The 16,221-nt window shown below is 45.9% G+C and overlaps 1 protein-coding gene and 1 pseudogene across 1 annotated transcript; both read left to right on the forward strand.

Annotated features, from left to right (window-relative positions):
* The first annotated feature begins 4,175 nt into the window (after nucleotides 1-4,175).
* Nucleotides 4,176-15,958, forward strand: LOC101148551 (putative butyrophilin subfamily 2 member A3; annotated as a pseudogene).
* On the forward strand, nucleotides 12,401-14,406 carry LOC129534455 (putative butyrophilin subfamily 2 member A3). The gene is made up of 2 exons (XM_055391584.1): nucleotides 12,401-12,440; nucleotides 13,490-14,406. The coding sequence occupies exons 1-2, from the start codon at nucleotides 12,401-12,403 to the stop codon at nucleotides 14,404-14,406; spliced, it is 957 nt and encodes a 318-aa protein (XP_055247559.1).
* Nucleotides 15,959-16,221: the final 263 nt, after the last annotated feature.

Here is a 16,221-nt window from a genome sequence, read left to right on the forward strand (position 1 = left end):
ACACTGCTATGAATGACTGCCGGAGACTGGGTAATGTATAAAGGAAAGAGATATAATTGACTCACAGTTCTGCCTGGCTGGGGAGGCCTTAGGAAACTTACAATAATGGTGACGGGGAAGCAAACATGTCCTTCTTCACATGATGGCAGGAAGGGTGAGTGCTGAGCAAAAGAGGAAAAAGTCCCTTATAAAACCATCAGATTTTGTGAGAACTCACTATCACAAGAAGAACAAGAAGGTAAACACTGCCAAGATTCCCACCCCATGACACCTCACACTGGTTCCCTCCCATGACATGTGGGAATTATGGGAACTACCATTCAAGATGAGATTTGGGTGGGGATACAGCAAAACCATATCATTCCACCCTTGGCCCCTCCCAAGTCTTTTGTCCTCACATTTCAAAACACAATCATGCCTTTCCAACAGTCCCCCAAAATCTTAATTCATTCTAGCATTAACCCAAAGTCCAAGTCCAAAGTCTCATCTGAGGTAAGGTAAGTCCCTTTCCCTTATGAACCTGAAAAATCAAAAGCAGGTTAGTTACTTCCTAGATACAATGTGGGTGCAGGCATTGGGTGAATACACCCATTCCAAATGGGAGAAACTGGCCAAAACAAAAGGGCTATGGGCCCCTTACAAGATCAAAATCCAATAGGACAGTCATTAAACTTTAAATTCCCAAAATAATCTCTTTTGACTCCATGTCTCACATCCAGGTCACACTGAGGCAAGAGGTAGGCTCCCATGGCCTTGGGAAGCTCCACCCCTATGGCTTTGCAGGATACATCCCCCCTCCCAGCTGCTTTCACAGGCTGGCATTGAGTGTCTGCTGCTTTTCCAGGTGCAAAGTACAAGCTGTCAGTGGATTACCATTCTGGAATCTGGAGGATGATGGCCCTCTTTTCATAGCTCCACTGGGCAGTGCCCCAGTGGGGCCTCTGTGTGGGGGCTCTAACCCCACATTTCTGTTCCAAACTGCCCTCACAGAGGTTCTCCATGAGGGCTCTGCTCCTGCAGCAAACTTCTGCCTGGACATCCAGCTGTTTCCATACATCCTCTGAAATCTTGGCAGAGGTTCCCAAACCTCAATTCTTGACTTCTGTGTACCTGCAGACCCAACACTATGTGAAAGCCACCAAGGCTTGGCACTTGTACCCTCAGAAGCAACAGTCTGAGCTATACATTGGCCTCTCTTAGCCATAGCTGGAGCTGAATCAGCTGGAACTGAGGGCACCAAATCCCTAGGCTGCACACAGCATTGGGGGACCCTGGCCCCAGCCTAGGAAACCATTTTTTTCTCCCAGACCTCTGGATCTGTGATGGAAGGGTCTACCAGGAAAACCTCTAACAGGCCCTAGGGGCATTTTCCCCATAGACTTGGTGATTAACATTTGATTCCTTGTTACTTATGCAAATTTCTGCAGCCGGCTTGCCTTTCTCCTCAGAAAATGGATTTTTCTTTTTTATCAAATCATCAGGCTGCAAATTTTTCAAACTTTTATGCTCTGCTTCCTACATCACTGTGAAGCCATTGCTAGTGTATTACTTGCAAGGTTTTGAATTGAAGTGAAAGGGAATTGTAGGCTTCCAGGCGAAGCATTTAGACATTTGAGGGGAATATTGACAATAGTTGCCACTTAGAAATTTCTTTCGCCAGATACCCTAAATCGTCACTCTGAAGTTCAAAGTTCCACAGAACTCTAGGGCAGGGACAAATGCCACCAGTCTTTTGTGCATAGCAAGAGTGGCCTTTACTCCATTTCCCAACAAGTTCCTCATCTCTATCTGAGACTACCTCAGCCTAGACTTCATTGTCCATATCACTATCAGCATTTTGGTTAAAGCCATTCAACAAGTCTCTAGGAAGTTCCAGACTTTCTCACATTTTCCTGTCTTCTTCTGAGACCTCCAAACTGTTCCAACCTCTGCCTGTTACCCAGTTTCAAAGTCACTTCCACATTTTCGGGTATCCTTATAACAGCACCCCACACTACTGGTACCAATATACTGTATTAGTCTGTTCTCATGCTAGTATGAAGGACTGGGTAATGTATAAAGGAAAGAGGTGTAATTAACTCACAGTATCATGGCTGGGAAGGCCTCAGGAAACTTACAATCATGGCAGAAGTGGAAGCAAACACGTCCTTCTTCACATGATGGCAGGAAGAAGTGCTGAGCAAAAGGGGGGAAGGTCTCTTATAAAATCATCAGATATCCTGAGAACTCACTATTATGAGAACAGCATAGAGGTAACTGCTCGCATGATTGCCCCCATGCCAAACCATATCACCTGGTTTCTTGCTAAGCTACCTGATGAGCAATAAACCCTCTTGTTGCCTAGAACACACATATTTCCGAATGGCTCAGGTCAACTTTGGCAGAGGGTGAAACCTGGCTTAGCTGGATACTTCTGGCACAAGCTGCTTCAGAAGCCCTGGACATTATTTCTTCAGATAAAAAAACTGAAACCAGATCTTAGCCTGAGTTTTGTATACTTACAGTGTCCACTTCTGTTTATTCCAAAGAACAGTCCAGGCTTGGCTGGAATGATCCAATACTTGCTATGATTTTATCCTCATTAGCCACTCAACCTAGAATCCAATTTTAATTATACTCCAGAAGCATCAAGTGATAGGTGAGGCTGCCATTTCAGAAAGGGACAGTATAAGGGTCAGTCCAATTGAAAAAGCAGTTCTCAGGACTTGCTTTAGCTCATTCTCATCATAGAGCTTTCTCTGCAGAAGGAACCTACTGGGTCCTCCTTCCTGGTCCTTGAACTTCTGACCTAGAGTGGCTTAATCCTGCTGCCACCTCTCTCTCACACTCTGATGCCGAATGATTCCAGGAACTGGGCCATGCTGTGGTGGGAATGACCTTACCCTGAGCATGTCATTCATGCATTGAACAGCAACTGAGAGCAGAGCTAAGGCTGAGCCCTATAAGGAGAGAAGAATCACATCCTGCAGAAGTCAGTCTAGAAGATCAGGTACTGTAGCCACAGCAAAGACACAGTTGATACCTGAATAACAATAATACAAGACAGGATATGGGAACAGCAAAAGATTTGGGTGTCAGAAGAGGCCGAGAACACTTCAGGCAGGAACATTCAGAGTTGTTCTTGGAGGAAGTAGGCACAAAGACTGGGCAGGATTTCACGGGGCAGAGATGGAGCAAACAATTCAAGTGAAAGGCATGGCATGGGAAAGGGAGCGCTGGCCACAGGGAGTGCAACGTTGTGATGCAAGGCCACTGTGGAGCCATTGCTAGTGTATTAACTGCAAAGTTTTGAATTGAATCAGAAAGGAATTGGAGGCCTCCAGACTAAGCATTTAGACACTTGAGGGACATATTCACAACTGAGCCTCAGGAAGATTATTCTGCAAGATACCTCTACAATGACAAGATTTAGTCTGTGGAAAAGGGATTTTTTTGGAGGGAAGAGGGTATGTGTGCCAGTGTGTGTGTGTGTGTGTGTGTGTGTGTGTGTGTGTGGTCCTTGGACTCATCCCCACCACCTACTGGCAGAAAGTCAAGGCCAGCTAGAAAGTTTTGCTCACTTCTATCTTCTGTCCCTACCAGAATGCCACCTGCCTGAGGGAAAGGGTTTTTGATCATCACTCAGGATTCTCAGCACCTCTTATCCAATAGCTTTGGAATGAATGACAAGGCCTTCATAACAGCCACTGCAACTGCTGTCTCCTTTCCTTTGCTACCCCTCCCGCTCCAGCCATGCCTGCTTCCCCCAAGACCTTCCGTGCTCCAGGCCCAAACTCCAAAGCCAGCAACTTAGACAAGAGTCCTCTGGCTTTGGAAAGAGGGTGGCTTTTGCTTTCCTCCTCGTGTTTCCTCCCCAGCAAAATCTCCCTCTACATAGAGAAGCCTCTCCTTGTGGATAGTAGCAAAGCCACCAACCTCGGGGACCAGCCTTGGGAATCTCAAGGCTTGAGAGAGAGAGAGAGGAGAGAAAAAGTATCTTGCTTTCGAACAAACAAAAAGGAAATAAAAAGACCCGATAATCTCAAAAGGTTATTTGCTGCTTGAAATTTTTGATTCGGTGTATTCTACCTAGTAACTGCTGAGAAATAAGGCTCGACACCATTGGCTGGTTCACTCACACCCGGCCAATCCTGGACTCTAAAATACTTATGGAAATCTTGGCACACTGTGGAAGGCCAGAGAATCTGATCCCGGGTCCCACAACTTCACATATCGCGAGTAAGTGGGAGGCAAAGAAAATTCTTTTTCTCCTCTTTTGGGACAGTTTGTGACTAGTAGTGCCTGTGCCCCTGGAAAGGTTGGAGACTTGGGGGACGACTGGAGAATTGCTATTTGAGGACCAAAGGAGAAAAGAAACTACACGCTAATTCTAGAAGGTAGGAAAGGGAGGGGAGGTGCTACAGCTCCGGGGTGAAGGCGGTCGGTGGAAGTAGCGGGATCCGCTGTGGACTTGAGAGGGGGTTCTGGGAGAGGGAAAGCCCACCGGTGGGGCGGCGCCGCCTCGCCTGGCTTTACCTCCGGTGGCCCGGAGTGGATCGCGGGGAGGAGGAAGTGAAGGGAGGAGGGTGTGATAGAATCCAGCGACAACTGAAGAAACCGGACTCTGGCCAGAGAAGTGAGCCGAGGAGGGCGGAAAAAGGCCCCCTTGATCTTGGCATTGATGGCTTACTTCATTGAATGTTTAAGGAATCCCTCTCTCAGGAGATACCTGAGCCTTTGGATGCAGGGGACTCCCTGAAGTTGGGGCACTGATGAGACCTACTTGAGTGACGGGAGAGGTTGGACCCGACCAGCACTGAGGTGCCAAGACTCCTAGGCTGATTCTCCTCTGTAACCCTAGGCCTCCTGTCCCTGCCTGCCCTGGGTGCTCATGGAACCAGCTGCTGCCCTGCACTTCTCCCGGCAAGCCTCCCTCCTCCTCCTCCTCCTCCTCCTCCTCAGCCTGTGTGCACTGGTCTCAGGTAGGGATGTGTGCCACTTGCTGCTGTCACCTATCAGAAAGGAACATCAACCCTGTAGTCTGCAAAGGGAAAGAAAGAAGGACTGTGGAGTTGTTGACTTACCCTTTCATTCTGAACATGTTCACTGAATTTATACCAGCACTGTCCAAAAGAAACACAGTGAGGCACAAAGGCCAAGTGCATGTACAACTGCAAATTTTCAAAAAAAAATTAATTTTTACTTTTTATTTAAGAAAGTAAAAAAGAAATATGAAATAAATGTGTGTACTATATTTTGTTTCACCCCAAATAACCAAATATGAATATATAAATGCTTAGTCAACATTTTGAAATTTTGAATCTTCATAATCCTGTGTGTATTTTACACTTACAGTTCATTTCAGTTGGAACTAGCTAGTGGATATGTGCCCTATTGCACAGCTCAAGTTTACAGTACACTCAGGCACAGCGCTAGATTGGGGAATGGAGGAAATTCTCCTCATGGGGCACAGGGTTGACAGAGGGTGCTCAGGGAGGGCTCCCCAGGGTTTCCTTCATGAACCAGAAGCAGATTTCATAGTTACTGCTCCCAGGGGTGCTGTTGACTAGCCGCAGCTACTGGTCCCCAGAATTCTCAGCCCAAGGAGACCCTATGGCCGTGGAAAGAATATGTTTGTCCCTGGAATATCTGCTTCCTTTCCTGCCTTAGAGATGTGATGGCTGGTGTCTTTGTCTGATTCTGCCCCTTTGTTGAACAGCCCAGGTCACTGTCGTGGGGCCCACTAATCCCATCCTGGCCATGGTGGGAGAAAACACTACATTACGCTGCCATCTGTCACCCGAGGAAAATGCTGAGGACATGGAGGTGCGGTGGTTCCAGTCTCAGTTCTCCCCCGCAGTGTTTGTGTATAAGGGTGGAAGAGAGAGAACAGAGGAGCAGAAGGAGGAGTACCGAGGGAGAACCACCTTTGTGAGCAAAGACAGCAGGGGCAGCGTGGCCCTGGTCATACACAATGTCACAGAAGAGGATAACGGCATCTACCAGTGTTACTTCCAAGAAGGCAGGTCCTGCAATGAGGCCATCCTGCACCTTGTGGTGGCAGGTGCGTTGCTTCATTTTGCTTTGTTACTTTGGCACTGTGTGACTTTGGGTAAAGTTTCTCTTATAAATTCCAGCCCATTGCAGACCAGCACAATCCTCTTTCCTGGATCCCCGTTCCACAGGGACACTCTCCCTATGAAAAGAAGATTCCAGGGAAAAATCCTTCCTCCTGCACAAGGGCCACCATGAGTGAGTTTGCCCTGCTAAGCCATGGGCTTGACTTCTTGAGAAGCACATGCAGAACTCAGCTGAGGCCATGGGCAGGGGAAAATGGTGAATCTCGGAAGAGAAGTCCTATGCCTGCCTTAGCACTGAGCTGTGCACTTCTGAGAGTGAGAGGAGACACCATCAGTAATTGTCTTGGGACAACTGGAATAAACAGTGACTGCCCAGAGAACTACGATATTTGAAATCTTATTTCTTGATGTATATTCATCCTGACTTCTTTCCTGAAATGCTGTTTGCAAAGAGAGTGACTTATATGTAAATAGAGCGTTTTATTAAAGCAAGACTTAATACAGAAGCAATTTTTTTTTTTTTTGAGACGTAGTCTCGCTCTGCTGCCCAGGCTGGAGTGCAGTGGCACGATCTCAGCTCACTGCAGTCTTCACCTCCCAGGTTCAAGCAATTCTCCCTGCCTCAGCCTCCTGAGTAGGTGGGATTATAGGCATGCATCACCACGCCTGGCATATTTTGTATTTTTAGTAGAGACGGGGTTTTGCAATGTTAACTAGGCTGGTCTCAAACTCCTGACCTCATGTGACCCGCCCATCTCGACCTCCCAAAGTGCTACGATTACAGGCGTGAGCCACTGCACCTAGCCCAGAGGCAAAATTATATTCCTGCTGACTCCGCAGAGAAAGTGTAAGAATTTAGCTGGCAGGGAATAGACAAGGTTTCAACATAGAAATACATTTGAACTGGAATTTCTAGGAGTTTGCTAAAATGACATTAAGTGATTACCTCAGTCTTGGGGTTAGTTTATTGTGCTTTAAAAGATATATTTGAGGACTGAAAAAGCCTTTCAGGTGCAGGATAATCTGTGGTGGCATTTCACTCCATCAGACCAGAGGAGGTGAGGACTAGGGAATTGGGTCCTTCCCAGGGGGCCTCAAATCATAACAGGTAGGAGACCCCATCTTTGCTACTCACAATGGCAAACTTGCATGTGATTAAAACAGAATATCATGGAAGGAGGGTTTCTTGATCTTGTGTCATGGCTGTGTTTGTAGCAGCACTGCAGGGTTGGCCAGTTATGGTTTCTGCGTGGCAGGAATCTACTCCTCCCTCTCTGTAAAACTGACACTGGCCTGGCCTTTCCCACTCTGAATTGGGCTGCTTAGGACTTTTTGTTTGTTTCTTTATTGTATTCTCTTTGTTAGGTTGGTTGGCCGGCTGATTTTGCCCTTAAATCTCTTTTGTCATGCTTGCCTGTATTGAACCTCATGGAATGTTTTGAAGAACTTCGTTCTCCAATTTGCTGAGTTATTTTAATTCTTATTCCACTGAGCCTTTAAATGTACAAGTAGTTTTATCTCTTGATAAAAATTAAAATGAGCCTGGGCAACATGGTAAAACCCCATCTCTTTTAAAAATGTATAAAAAAAATTAGCCAGGCATGGTGGCACATGCCTGTAGTCTTAGCTACTTGGGAGGCTGAGGTGGGAGGATCACCCGAACCCAGGAAGTTCAGGCTGTGGTGAACCACGGTCATGCCACTGCACTCCAGCCCAGGTAATAGAGTGAGACAGTGTCAAAAAATAATAATAATAATTAAATTGAGCCATAGCAATAGACTAAAGTTATTGGCTTAATTTCCTGTCTTTGCCATAATTTGAAGTCTTTACAAAGGAATTACTCAGAAGAAGTTTGGATGTTCACACATGGCTTAAGGGTCTCCTAGGACCATGCAGCTCTTTCATACCAGGTATTCACTTTTATTGAAGATTCATTAAACATGGATTGTAGTTAGGGTAAGTCTAGATTCTTAGGATTTTTGGTGATGATCTCTGATATTGAAAAAGTGATATGGTTATCTTAATCCCAAGAGCATCCAGATCTTTCTAATAAATCGATGTTCTCAAAGCACTATAAGAAAATTTCCCCACCTGGGCAACACTTTGTCTCTACAATAAAATAAAATGTTAGCCAAGCATGGTGGAACATGCCTGTAATCCTAGCTAGTTGGGAGGCTAAAGCGGGAAGATCTCTTGAGCCCAGGACTACAGGGCACAGTGAGCTATGATTTTGCCACTGCACTCCAGCCTGGACAACAGAGCTAAAACCCTGTTTAAAAAACAAAAGAGACATTGCCTAAAAGACGGATCCTCTGGGAGGTAAACAGTATGAATTAGGATTAGAGTTGGTTTTGCAGGCTACCATGTTGAGGCTCCTAAAAACCATCACCTCCTGTGGGTGGGAGAGAGCTGTGGTTATGTGAAGCCCTAAACTAAACAGAAAAGTAAATGTCTTTAGGTCAAATGGTTGCTTAGTATTCTGCCTGCCTGGCAGATTTTTGTCCTTCTTGTTATTCAAGAGCTTCTGGAAGCTGAGGTCTACTGAGAAGTCGTCCTGGGACCAGAAAGTGAAATCCAAAACCTGCCTGTTTGAAGTGGGAGTTGACAAACCCACCTTAAGTGAGAAAATTAATCTGGCAGGATAAAATGAACAAGCATTTATAGCAGACACATAGATGCTTGGTGCTGTGATGGGGCCTGTAGGTGGACCACAAAGAAAAGGGTGCAATGGGATCCTTTCCTCTTAGAGAGCTCACAGTTTGTGTGGCCCATTGGTCTGCTGGTATTCTCCAACATCAAAGTTCTTTCTTCCTTACCCTCATCCTTTTCTTCTTCCTTCCTATTTCTTGCTTCCTACTTCCCTCTTTTTTTCCTTTATTTTCTCTCTTCACAGAAGAGATGCAATAGGCACTGAGACACTGCCTTTTGGCTGCGCCCTGGTATCTCTCTCCAGGACTGGACTCTGAGCCCGTCATTGAAATGAGAGACCACGAGGACGGGGGCATCCAGCTGGAGTGCATATCTGGAGGGTGGTACCCAAAGCCCCTCACAGTGTGGAGGGACCCCTACGGTGAGGTCGTGCCTGCCCTGAAGGAGGTCTCCACCCCTGACGCAGACAGCCTCTTCATGGTCACCACAGCTGTGATCATCAGAGACAAGTCTGTGAGGAACGTGTCCTGCTCTATCAATGACATCCTGCTCGGCCAGAAGAAAGAAAGAGTCATTTTTATTCCAGGTTAGTTCTCTGCTCTCTGAGACTCATTGAGTGCATGGGGGATCCTCAGCACACAGATGGAGCCCAGAGCGGGGATGGGGGCAGCAGTGTGGGTGAAATGAATGGTTCTGGGCCCTGAGGACCTGGAGGCTGCAGCTGATATGAAGCTTCTCTAACCCCTTTTCACAAAAGGAGAATCAAAGAGTCCCAAAACTCGGGAGTAGGAGCCTCTTCTATGAGGGCGAACCTAGTCTTTTTTTTTTTTTTTTTTCCTGCAAGATCCTTATGATGCAGCAATTTTTAAACATTGAACACAACCATGACACATAGAGGGAGAGTGGTGTGGATAGGTGACTCTCTACACTTGGTGTTCCTGTATGCTGCAGCCATCCCTTCCTGCCCAGGGGATTTTCCAAGGGACAGAGCTGGGGAAAATCCTTATTGATACACGCTCATAATTCATTCAACAAATGCTCAAGAAGTGTATCGTATATTCAAGACACTGTTCTAGAAAACAAGGGTGAATCATTGAACAAAATATATCAAGATCTCCTCCCTCAAAAAGTGATGAAATAATTGACCATATACTCTATCAGATGGTTTGAACATCTGTAGGAAACATTAAGCATGGAGGGAATAAAGAGAGGCAGGGGTATGAGATATTGCAGTTATTAACAGAATGGTCAGGGAAGAATTCACTGTAAAGATGGAATTGAGTCATTCTGTCTGATGGCAAGGAACCATCAGATGCTTAAGGACTGAGCAACCCAGCTACAGGAAGAGCATATGCAAAGGGCCTGGGGAAGGAACATCTCTGGCAGTTTCCAGGACCCTCAGGAGGTGATGCTGTTGTGGCTGAAATGGAGTGAGTGCAGGAAGTGAGAGGAGATGAATTCACAGAGGCAATGAAAACACATACATGGCATCACAAGCCACAAAAAGACTGGTTTTTAGAGCGAGTGACTTGGAAAGCATTGGAAGGATTTGAGCTAAGAATTAACATGATCTCACTTGGGCTGGTCTGCTGAGAATGGACTACCAATGGTAAGGGCAGAATAAGAAGGAGGGCACTGCAGTATTCCAGGTGTGAGTGGTGGTGGCTTGAGGCAGGGTGGTGGCTGTGCTGACTCAGCATAACGGGTTAGCTTTATGTACACTGGTCCTTCCTACAGTGACTCCAGATGTTTCTGCTTTGCTACCTCTGGGCCTTGGCCCTGGAAGCCACTGAGGTGTCAGCCAGGGCTGAGCCAGCATCACTTTCTCCATCCAAGTTTTCTGAGGGAGAAACTAATAGAGCAGGAGGCTGAGGAGCTCTTGAGATGTGCTGCTAGGGGCACTCTCACCTGGATGTTCTGTTTCAAACTAAGTGGACATTTCTGGCTTCCTTTTCAGAATCCTTTATGCCCAGCAGGTCTTCATGTGTGGTGATCCTGCCTGTTATCATGATTATTCTGATGATACCCATTGCCATATGCATCTACTGGATCAACAATCTCCAAAAGGAAAAAAAAGATTCTGTCAGGGCAAAAGGAGCTTGAACAGGAAAGGAAAGAAACTGCGCTAAAGGAACTGGAGAAAGAACATGTGGAAAAAGAGAAAGAACTTCAAATAAAAGGTAAAAGAGGCCAGGTATGGTGGCTCATGGCTTGAATCCCAACACTGTGGAAGGCTGAGGCAGGCGGATTACTTGAGCCCAGGAGCTCGAGACCAACCTGGGCAATAAAGTGAGACCCTGCATCTAATTAAAAAAAAAAAAAAAAGTAAAAGAGTAGGAGGACAGTTCACCATTATAGAAAGAACACAACTCTCCCAGGTGCCAGCATACAGAAGAGAGAGGAAATGCACAGCAGCAGCAGCAAGGACTTGGAACTCTCATGTCCTTGGAATGAATCTCTCAGAGCTTTTGTTCTTTCATTCTGCCCGCATTGCACTCATTCACCTGGCTACATAAAGTACTAAATGGTTGAGCAAAAGCAAGTGTAACAATGTACTGGTACTACCCAGCCCCTGATCATATATCATTTCCGGTTTCTGACAGTGCCCTAGGCATGAGGGAAGGGAGATGTTGCTGTTCATAGAAAGAGCTGTTCCTGCTTTGTTTACTATAAACCCGACTTCTTTTAGTTCTTCTGTTGAAGACATGATTTTGTTTCTGTTTTTCAGAGCAACTTCTGAAGAATTGCGTACGTTTAGCCTTTCCTGAACTACTCCATGGACAATTTGTGTTCTGCTCATTTAGCAGCATCTCATGACATTCACCTCTGTCTGTCCCTTGCAGGGTGGAGAAGAACATTCTTACATGCTGGTGAGTGCCTCTGATGCTCCCTCAGATCTCAGCTTTCTCCCACTAGCCAGCTAACAGGACTCCTTAGAGGAGATGAGCAAGGGGCCCAGGGCTACACAGGGATAGCAGGGAAATGGGCTCAGTTCATCAACAGTGTCCCAGCAATGATGCATCATGCCTCTTCTGTCAGAGAACCCCAGCAGCTCTCAATCCACCATGGTTTTCATCCCAGGATCCTTTCTCTTTTGGAATAATTTAATACATGATTACCAGAGGTTTCCATATATAGTAGCCTCCCCAAGACTTATGCTTCAGCGGTTTTTGCTCTTTGATTCTGGGTCAGTTTGAAAGAAGACAATGCTGTCTTAGCAATTTATATACTAGGGATGATGTAGACTGTGCATAGTTGAAGGCACATGTTGGCAAGAGGCTATAAAGGTTCCCAATCAGCTTGACAGAATGGTATACAAATAAGTGGCCAGAAATGCCTTTCTGCTCTTAAGAGAACATTTATACTTTGTGTATATATAGCCTGCCAGGGGAGGGGGTTCTGGTGGGTGGGAGAGCACAGAACCCAATTGCCCACTCCCAATGAGCACTTCCCATCTTATGATTGAGCCCCTCTGCCCATAAGCACCACAGAATCCAAGCTTTACCAGATACCATGGCACACGGACCCTTCCTCTTTAGGTGAATTTCAAAATTGCCACTGTCAACTTGGGACCAAATAGCAAAATGTCACAACCAGACATATTAACTTGGGGAATGGAGGAAATCATTTTAACACAATAGAAAGGTAGACTGAATAAGTAAGAATAAGTGTAGATGGGGGAGGCTGGCAGAATGCCCGGAGTCTGGAGCATTTCTTGCACCGACAGGAAATGTACCTAGGTAGGCACCTACATTTCCTGTACCTACCTATATGTTCTTCCCCCAGTTCTTTTAGCAGTTTCTTTCCTTTCCTATTCAAATCCCTTTTTCCTAGACAGAATCTTTTCTTCCTTTTGGAGTCTGTTGATCTAATAGGTATATAGAAGTCATACCTGCAGACATCAGACCCATGTTGTTGAAGCAAAACTGGATGGAAATAGTTCCTCCCTACCTTTGCCTACAGATCCCTCAGGCAGCAGGTTTTCTTTTGGGGACATTTATTTTTCTCCTTTATCCTTGAAGGGTGCCCTTGTCAGTCATTTAAATCAGTTGTCATCTGGTAAAAGGAACACATAGGACCAACGAAGAGACCCTTTATCCTCCAGGACAGTGTGAAGGGAAAGACTCACCTTAGCTGATCCACTGGGGAGAGGAGGAGCAGGATATAAAGCCTCTGTGCTGGTTTGAGCCAAGTTGGAAAGTTTCTAACTAAAGAAAGTCCCAGAGATCATAGGTCTTGAATAGAAAAGGGAATAGATCTTAGAATGCTAAAAATGTGAATGATTAATTTGGGCTCATTCCCTAAATTCTCTGGATTTCATAAAGCCTCAGTTCTTCTCAACCTGAGGGTGCTGCTTACTGTCTCTGGAGAGACAGAAGTGCAGCTTCAGAGGCCAGGATGGTGGCTCACACCTGTAATCCCAGCACTTTGGGAGGCAGAGGTGGGAGGATCAACTGAGGTTGGGCATTCGAGACCAGCCTGACCAACATGGAGAGAAACCCTGTTTCTACTAAAAATATAAAATTAGCCAGGCACGGTGGCACATACCTGTAATCCCAGCTCCTTGGGGGGCTGAGGCAGGAGAATCGCTTGAACCCGGGAGATAGAGGTTGCGGTGAGCCGAGATTGCACCACTGCACTCAGGCCTGGCAACAAGAGCAAAGCTCAGTCTCAAAAAAAAAAAAGTGCATCTTCAGTAATTCTCGGGTATGAGCTGCCTGGGATCAGGGGGCCTTCACGGAAATGGCCCCTACATGGGGATCCCGCTGCAGCTTTCTGAGACCTCTCAGGGCACCAGGAACCACACAGAGTTCCTGAGACTTCCTCTGCAGCCAATGTTGTCCTGGACCCAGACACTGGTCATCCCTATCTCTTCGTGTCAGAGGACAAAAGAAGTGTGACATTGGACCCCTCCAGGGAGAGCATGCCGGACAACCCAGAGAGATTCTACAGTCAGCTTTGTGTCCTGGGCCAGGAGAGCTTCGCCTCAGGGAGACATTACTTGGAGGTAGATATGGAAAATGTGATTGAGTGGACTGTGGGGATCTGTAGAGACAATGTTGAGAGGAAATGGGAGGATCCACTACTTCCTCAGAATGGCTTCTGGACCTTGGAGATGCATAAAAGGAAATACTGGACCCTGACCTCCCCTAAGTGGATTCTCTCTCTGGAGGAGCCCCTTTGCCAGGTGGGCGTCTTCCTGGACTATGAAGCTGGAGACGTCTCCTTCTACAACATGAGGGACAGATCACACATCTACACATTTCCCCATTCAGCCTTTTCTGTGCCTGTGAGGCCCTTCTTCAGCTTAGGGTCTTATGAAAGCCAAATCTTAATCTGCTCTGCATTCACAGGAGCCAGTGGGGTCACGGTGCCTGAAGAGGGCTGGACACTTCACAGAGCAGGGACCCACCGCAGCCCACAGTATCAGTTCCCTAGTCTCACAGCCATAGAAACAAGCCCTGGCCATCTCAGCAGCCACTGCACAATGCCTCTGGTGGAAGACACGCCCTCCTCCCCTCTGGTCACACAAGAGAACATCTTCCAGCTGCCTCTTTCACACCCACTCCAGACCTCAGCCCCTGTTCACCTCCTCATTAGGTATGGCTTTAGTAGTTCCTTTGGTTGTAACTATAGGATGGAATCCAGGCATAGGGAACTAGTTGTTCCACAGCTCCCAGCCAGGAAGAAAGTGTGAGAAGCTGATTGGTAGTGAACCTGCTGTTTAACATCACAGTGACCACATCGAGCCCAGTATGCCAGTTGGCACCAGATGCTGTGGACTTGGAATGAGGCCAAGAGGAGTCACCAGGATGTGAGAGGAGAGAGGAATCCACAGGACCACCAGAGGGAGAGTGAACCAGATATGCAGGTCAGAGATAGACGAAGTGGAACCAGAGAGCTGGGAGGGACCAAGGTTGTAAGGGTGCTTAAGCCCCACCATAACAGCTAAGGGGTCCCAGGAGATGATGGCTCATTTCCACCCAACCCCAGGATTTCCACAGCACACACCCACAGGCCTGGACCTGGGACGAAGATGAATGAAGAATATGGACATGTGGATGTGGTTTGGCTCACGTGTCCCTGCAATAAACAAGGAGTCAGTACTCAGTCCTTGGGTGTGGTTGAGGTTTGAGGTCCTGATTGAGCAAGGCGGTACTGGACCAGGTCTACGTCAGCATTCAAGTTCAATGGGGGCACTAGTGGCTTCAAACTTCCTGGTCTAATTATGTCTTTAGACACTTAATAACTACTGAGGGCCTTGAGGAGCTCTTGTTTATTTGGGTTGATATTTGTTAATATTTATGGCATTTGACATTAAAACAGAAAATGTTAAAATGTTATTTACTAATTCATGTTAAAATATAATGAATGAACCAAATATAGGTTAATATAAATAGAATGCTTTCTGAAAAATCAACTGTTGTGTCCAAACAAAAAAACAAGAAGTGTGACACTGGTTAACTTGTTTCAAATCTGATGTCTGGCTTAATGGAAGATATTTGTATTCTCATATCTGCTTTTGTATTAAATCTGTTGGTATATCATACCCTACCAAGAGAATGAGATCAAAAACAACAAATGTGATATTATGATGATGATGATGATGAAAATAGTATTAAGACTGCGGACTCCTTAGGAGTATATCAGAGTTCTCCCTAGATGTCCCTAGACCATGTTTGGAATAGTGGATCCTGTAAGTGACTCCATGAGCTGCTTAATTTTAGATGTCAACTTGACTGGATTACGGAATACCTAGACAACTGGTATATTATTTCTGGATGTATTTGTGAGTGTGTTTCCAGAAGAGATTGACATGTGAGTCAGTGGGAAATTCTCCCCTCCTATTGGCTGGGGGCCCAATACAACAAAAAGGCAGAGGAAAGGCAAATTCTTCTCTCCCCTGAGACCTTCTTCTGCTGCTCTTGGACATCAGAACTGCTGGCTCTCGGGCCTTTGAACTTTGGGACTTGTACCAGGAAGCCCTGGGTTCTCAGGCCTTTCACTTTGGACTGAGATTTATACAATCGGCTTCCCTAGTTCTGAGGCTTTCAGACTTAAACTGAGCCATACTACCAGCATCCCAGGGTCTCCAGCCTACAGACGAGCTGTCATGGGATTTCTCAGCTTGCATAATCACATGAGCCAATTTCCCTAATAAACACCCACTCATCATATATATCTATATCTATATGGTATTGGTTTTGTTTCTCTGGAGAATTCTGACTAATACAATCAGGCATCTAAAATTCTGACTTGAATGGTAGTATTTTAGGTTTGAGACAATTCAATAATCCAACAGGAATGAAAAAAATTTAAATAGTCCAAAATTGTATTACTGCAGTTACAAAAAGGCACATTATTGAAAGAATCCAGAGTTGTTGCAGGAAGTCAGGGACGCCGAATGGAGGAACCAGCTGAAGCCATGGCAGAAAAACATAAATTGTGAAGATTTCATGGACATTTATTAGTTCCCCAAATTAATACTTTTGTAATTTCTTATGCCTGTCTT

The sequence above is a fragment of the Gorilla gorilla genome, chromosome 5 (assembly GCF_029281585.2).
Source record: "Gorilla gorilla gorilla isolate KB3781 chromosome 5, NHGRI_mGorGor1-v2.1_pri, whole genome shotgun sequence".
Classification (NCBI taxonomy): Eukaryota; Metazoa; Chordata; class Mammalia; order Primates; family Hominidae; genus Gorilla; species Gorilla gorilla.